Source organism: Saccostrea cucullata, unplaced genomic scaffold (genome assembly GCF_032062105.1).
Source record: "Saccostrea cucullata isolate Sc308-1 unplaced genomic scaffold, CSIRO_AGI_Scuc_v1 ctg9129, whole genome shotgun sequence".
NCBI lineage: Eukaryota > Metazoa > Mollusca > Bivalvia > Ostreida > Ostreidae > Saccostrea > Saccostrea cuccullata.
Genome location: NW_026926155.1, coordinates 17754 through 24636, shown reverse-complemented (window position 1 = coordinate 24636; position 6883 = coordinate 17754). Strand labels below are relative to the sequence as shown.

The following is a 6883-nucleotide window of genomic DNA, read 5'->3' as shown; positions in this document are numbered from 1 at the left end:
AAGAGTTTTTTCTTTAAACTAGACCAAGTTCATAATGCATGTATTATTCCTCAGGTACTTTTAATATACAAGTATACATACAAATTAAATATTCAGTACCTGTAATGATGTTCATCAGCTCAGACAATTTCAGGTTCGAGAATCTGTGTCAAAACTCATGGAACAAATGCTTACTGGATCCATATCAAAATATCACTTTAACATAGAACCTTCTATTTACTCAGGGAGTTGTTGACTTGTAAAGCATCATACCAATGACTTTTCATACCAATTTTGCATAGATCAGTTTTTCCAAGGAGGGGTCCTGCCATCCAAGGTCACTTTTAGTAAAATTCACTGTTATCTTAGGACTTTCAGTAAAGGCAGGATATTCTTGATGTTATGTATTTAGCCTCTAAAATTTACACAGCTTTCATTCATATATGTGGCCGGGATAGAAATTCAGGACATATAAGAAAGTAAGATTACTGGTAAGTTGTCTAATGATTGTCAACAATGATTAAAAGTACGTGATGTTATTAATTTTTTAACCAATGAAAATTTATTTGCCATTTGAAAGACACTAGTGCCGAGAATACTAAAAGTCCAAGGATGGCAGAGAATAATTGTACTGCTAGGTTAAGTATGTACATTTAATAATTCTGCAATGTCCATGGGAACACACACACTCACCACTAGAACCGCCATGAAAATTTCAATCAAAAAGCATCCTATAGAAATTATACTATGGAAACGAGAAAAAAAATATAAGTGCTGATAAAAATTATTGTGTTAGGGTGATTTTGACAGCTCGGTCAGAGTACATAAAACAACTATTTTTTTTTATTGTTTGACTTACTTAACCCTTTTAATTATGAACTCTTTCATATATTTATAAAACCTAATTGATTTTAAAAATACATAAATTACTTCACATTTTACCAATTAAATGACATAGGTTTAGTAATGATGCCCTCAATGCAATTCTAGTCATCAACTATGGAGCTTGAATTTATTTAACGAATTTGAGTAATGTACGGAAAACCTCGATCATTCAGTGCTAGAGTGTCCCTAGCTTAACAGGTCCAGTCCAAAGAGACTATTTCTACCTACGTAGCTATTAATAGCTACATAAGTATTTAAAGCTACCCAAAGTAGCTATTTTTACCTACTTTCTGCTTTACTTGCATTTTGTGGCAAAATGCAGGAACGGCGCAACATGGTGAGCACAAATTTTCTTGATACAGTCACACTGATGATAAATATGACAAAAATTTGGCCAAAAAATGAAAACTTCGTATATTATCAATTTTGCATAGAAACTAATGTAAAATTGCCGATTAAGGAAGTAATCATTTTTGGCCAAAATTTTGTCGTATTCATCATTAGTGTGACCGTATCAAAAAAATATGGTATTCACCATGTTGCGCCGTTTGGTCTTTTGGTCGCAAAATGCAGAAATTATATAAAGTAGGTAAAAATAGCTACTTTTGGTAGCTTTAAATACCTAGGTAGCTATTAATACCTACGTAGGTAGAAATAGTCTTTGGACTGGACCTGCTTAAGAAGGGGATCTCTGCCTTCCAAGGATATGATCGCCTGTAAGCACGGTGTTTTAAACAAACAAACATTACAAAGTGGAAACACTGAACATATTCATCTCCGCGTACATTAATTTGATCTATTTTATATGGTATATGAATAAAAACATGATAAACAACGTTGAACCTTACTTGGACAGGTCCGAGCATTTCCTGAGATCAGAAACCAGACGTTAAAAAGATGTGGCAAACAAACCACTTATTTGTATCTATAGCGAGAAATGTATTACATAGACACAAAAAGTAGTAAAACGTGCCACTTCTCTAAATTTTTAATCAACTAAATCGCATCCAAACTACCCATGTTGAAACTGAAAGTATTTTCTTCTTTCACTTCCGTCACAACGTCACACATGCGCATTAACGGTTTATAGAATATTCCGAAGATTGAACCCGATTACTATTATGCTTGTGAATTGTGAAAACGAATTTTTGGCCGTCTATGCATTAAATATTCAACTTATGATTTAAACCATACTTATTACTGTTCTATTATCGATAGTTTCAAATATTTAAAGCGATTTTTACACCCAAATCCTAAAAGTATAGATGTTAAAAAGATTTTTCAAATTATCATTTTTCAGCAAATTTGGTTTAAAAATGTGAAATTTTCTTGTTTGATGCCCGCTGCCCCACTTAATTTTTATGCCATATAAGGGAGAGAACATTGGAAAATAACGTGTTAATTTTAAAAAGAAATCTGTAGTCAGAATATCAAGCAGCAATTTATTTTTACTAGTAATGAACTTTATAATTTTGAGCTAAATATGTTTAATTCGCCCTAGAAAGTAATATTAGGTGGATCAGCAGATTAAAAAATAATTAAACATTTGAACAAGCATATTTTCTCTATAATTCATATGTTTAAAAAAGTCTTTTGCTTTTAATTTTAGAAAGCTAGAATAAATATTTTAATAACTGCATTTCCGTCATTTCACGAGACAATGTCTATTTTTAGTAACAATCATTTCAAAAGGAGGCCCGGTTGACCCCAAAATTTACACTGATCTGGAAAGGACAAATACTCAGTTAAGATTCTGAAAAGTTTCAACAAAATCTGTAGCTCCGTTATATCTATAGGATGGTATGGATCTTTACCTTAAGTACTAAGTACAATTAACGATGCTTTTGCGAAACGATACCCAGGACTTGTGTGAACAGGAAATATCACAGCTATTATTGTCCGGAACTGACACTTGTGTATCAAAATACCTAGAAATGGATGTTCTCCTACAGGATTTTCTGTCTTTTACCGATTTGTCAATATGTCAAGATTTGTTCCATTATAACAGAGGATCTGCCCTTGAGCCATCCCTCCCAGCACAACCAACTTCTTGTTTGTAAACTGTTAATGCATATAAATGAAAATATTTCTGTGTTGATTTATTTATGATTTAATTATAATACATGTAATCACATATTTTATTTACAGCATAAAATTAATTTGAATTTGACGTCTGTGTTTGTTTTAATGACAATATCATGATCCTTATATTTCATGTATAAAAATCTTGTATCTTCAAGTGAACTGGGAGGGCCTGCATGTATGATCCTTTTGATGTGTCGAAGATCATAACCCATTCCTAATGCAATGGTTGAGATCACAAGTCTGATAGGTAAATCGCTGTTGGACAGTCTGTTACCTATTGATGTATTAAAGCTGAAAATATTAAGGGTATTAATCATATGAATTTAAAAAATTGATTATATTCTGTAGTATTTGAAATCTACAATTGTAATAATTGTTAATGATTATATACTGGTATACATATTCTTGTATGAATTATGTGAATATATTTACATCGTGTGGCTGCTGGACATGATATTGCACGACTCGTGGTAAATCATTAGCGCCTGCACACGTTGATCTAAAGGCTGGACTTAAGACTCTTTGTGCAAGTTCTACTCCATATCCACACCACTGAAGTTTGCAGTAAACAACTCTTACATGAAAATCCTTTTCTTCAGAGTAGAGTTGAAGCAGCAGTGGCTTGAACAAAAAAAAATTATGCCTGTATTGCACCCAGTTGCAGATGGAATCCTCTCCTGGACATTGAATTTTACAATGCCATTTCGCACGGAGGTTGTATTCAATTGAATATAATCTTTCATTCCTAGGAAACTAGCAGTTTCTCTTTGAGAATGCTTGCTAGCTGTTGCTGTCATGTATGGTTCAGACAACGCACGGATAAACAGGAAGTTGAAATCCAACTTGTACTAAAATGAATCCATCTACACGGCATGCCTTAACAAAGTATGTGCTAAAATTTCAAGCATCTGCAACGAGTAGTTGCTGAGAAAACTGAAACGAAAATTTATTATCTATGGTACGGACAGACGCACGAAAAACAGAAAGATGACATTCGATTTGAACAAAAATGAATCCCACCAAATGGCATGCCTCAGCAAAAAATGCTAAAATTTCAAAAATCTGCAATGAGTAGTTGATGAGAACTGCGACCAAAAATTAGTTACGGACAGACAGACGGACAGAGGGGTAAAACGGTACACCCCCTCACCTTCGGAGCGGGGTATAAAAACGTTCAAGTGTGTCCCAGGTCTTTCATTGCCATTTTTGTTATACTAATATGATGTTCATAATAACTCGTTTGCTTAAAGCAGGTACTTGTCAACTAAACTAAGGAGAGTTGATAACTTATTAAGCAGTTTTTGCATCCTTTTACATGGTAATGATCACTGGACCTCCAAGAATATGTCTTCCCGGCCTCACATGGAGAAAAATTTACGTTGTGTACAGCTCTCACGAAGAGCATTCCTGCAAGATAGTTCGCCACTGATATTGCATAGAATATTAATTGCCTGACTTTGTTTGGGAAGCTGAGTCTTCTTGTGTTCGATCAATGCTTGTTTAGATTGGACAGTTTTTACTCATTTAAAATTGGCTTTGCATACGGAACAAAATCGGAATTGCTGAAGATCTTTTTGATGCATTTCAGTCCTTGTGATGTGTATATCTTTCCACATTGATCTCACAGTAGGAGTAGTTTATGAATTTTCTTCTTTTTGCCTAGCGCGTTTATGCCTTTTCAGGTCATATAGCATTGGATAGACAGGCCCCGCCACTACGTTTTTCATTTCGTTTAGGTGTCAGGTAAAGCAATATGTCCTCCTTTCTTTGAAGAAGGGCATTGTAGCACAAACAGACTCAAGATGAGAACTAGTTTATTACAACACGTGCAGCATCATCATGAATAACAAGGAAGATAACTCTATATTTTAACATTTACAAATAACACCAGTATAAGAGTTACTGTTCTTAGATACAGATAATGTCACATCTCCCCTTTTAAGTTAACTGCAAAATGTTTGTTAAAATTGCATTTTATCATTATAATAAAACAGCTCTCAATATTCTTACTTTTTTTTGTTTAACTACAACTAACAAAACTGAACTACAAAACTGAACAATGAATGTACACATCAGATTCAGAAATTCACTTTAACTGATTGAATTAACACTCCGTCACCAGCCTGCGAGGTGCTTTGATGACCCGACCACTCGATGTGGTAACACTAGTTGTGTCCAGAATTGATAGACGGACCATTAACACGGTTAGAGTTATCACAAAACAAATCACAGTGAGCGTTAACAGACTCTTCGGTATCTACTGGTTGTTCTGTGCTCAGTTCTTTCGTTTTGATAAGGTCTCGGCGGTTCCTCCTCACGGTGGTATTCCCTTGTTGTACGAAATACGATCTCGGTGTTTCTGCAGGTCTAACGATTCTTCCTAGTGTTTTGATAGACTGTCCTGGATTCCTAACACGTACTACATCTCCGTTGTCAAGTGGTTTAAGAGGTTTTGAGTTGCGATCGTAAAGAGACTTTTATGCATCTTTAATGTTCTGGAGTTCCTCTCGAACAAGTTCCGAGTTAAATCCCATTGGTCGCAATTTGGATTTGACGGTTGGTACGAGCGTCCTTGTGGTTCGTCGAAATAGAAGCTGTGCTGGTGAAAGTTTCACTCCTGGTATTTCTGAATTTCTCAACTCCATAAGCGCAATATACGGATCCTTGTGGTCATCCTGTGCTTTCCTAAACAGGTTTTTGATGGTATGCACAGCTCTTTCAGCCATACCGTTGCTCTGTGGATATCTCGGCGAAGATGTAATATGACGGAAGTCATATTCCTTCGAAAAGTTTTTGAATTCATGGTTTGCGAATTCCGGTCCATTGTCACTAATGAACTCTTCAGGGATTCCTAGTCGAGCAAAGTGTTACTTCAGAATGTTGATAACGGTGGCGGCTTTCCCATCTTGTAAGCGGTTGACTTCTATGAACTTTGAGAAGTAGTCAACAGTTATCAAGTATCTTGTATTCCCAAAAAACATAATGTCTGCTGCAACTTTCTGCCAAGGACGATTTGGGATCTCATGTGGTATCATTGGCTCCTTTTGCTGCGCATTTCTGTAGCGGTTGCAAATGTTGCACTGTTCTGTCATGTTCTTCAACTGCATGATTATTCCTGGCCAAAACAATGTTGATTTAGCTCGCTGTATACATTTTTCTTGTCCCAGGTGACTGCTGTGCAGGATTTTCAACATCTGGGGTCTAAGTTGCTCTGGTGTAATGATACGATCTCCTTTTAACAATAAGCTATCAACAATGCTTATCTCATCTCTAAAGTTCCAGTATGGACTAAGTTCGCTGTCTAAATCCTTCCGGTTTGTTGGCCATCCCTGTAGAACTGTGTCCTTCAGTTTCATGAGAACAGGGTCTTTTTTGGTTTCACTCTGAAATAACATCACCTTTTCCTGACTCACAGGAATAGTCTCTATCACATGAACTTCATACTGTTTCCTCCTGCTCCTCAGCTGGATCTGATCCTGTCGATCTCGACAATGTGTCCGCAATGTAGAGTTCCTTGCCAGCTTTGTATTTCACCACTAAGTCATGTTGCTGAACTTTCAACATCATGCGTTGAAGTCGTGGAGGTGCACTCGACAATGATTTTTTAAACAGGCTCTCTAGTGGTTTGTGGTCTGTTTCCACTAACACTGTTTTACACACATACTCATTGAATTTCTGTAGTCCATACACGATTCCAAGCATCTCTTTTTCGATTTGTGCCTAGTTTCTCTCAGGTGTATTCAGGGCTCTCGATGCATAAGCCACAGGTTGCTCCTTCTGCATGATGCACGCACCAAGTCCATATGACGAGGCATCGACGGAAAGTTTGACATCCTCATTAACGTCGAAATATTTCAATGTCGGCGTGGACGTTATTGCTCCCTTTAGATCATTACAGGCTTTTTCCTGTTCGTCATTCCAGTGCCATGCGACG

At 36.2% G+C, this 6883-nt stretch overlaps 1 protein-coding gene across 1 annotated transcript; it reads right to left on the bottom strand.

Annotated features, from left to right (window-relative positions):
- Positions 1–5816: 5816 nt before the first annotated feature.
- LOC134270958 (uncharacterized protein K02A2.6-like) lies at positions 5817–6651 on the bottom strand. The gene is made up of 2 exons (XM_062753224.1): positions 6394–6651; positions 5817–6332 (listed from the first exon to the last, which is right to left on the bottom strand). Exons 1-2 carry the CDS (start codon positions 6649–6651, stop codon positions 5817–5819), a joined length of 774 nt encoding a protein of 257 aa, XP_062609208.1.
- Positions 6652–6883: the final 232 nt, after the last annotated feature.

Excerpts from the sequence above, each read along its gene's own strand:
- LOC134270958 (XM_062753224.1), bottom strand. The coding sequence starts at position 6,651 with ATGCTTGGAATCGTGTATGGACTACAGAAATTCAATGAGTATGTGTGT. Across the intron at positions 6,333-6,393 it reads CTGAGGAGCAGGAGGAAACA|AGTGAAACCAAAAAAGACCC; the intron begins GTATGAAGTTCA and ends ATGTTATTTCAG.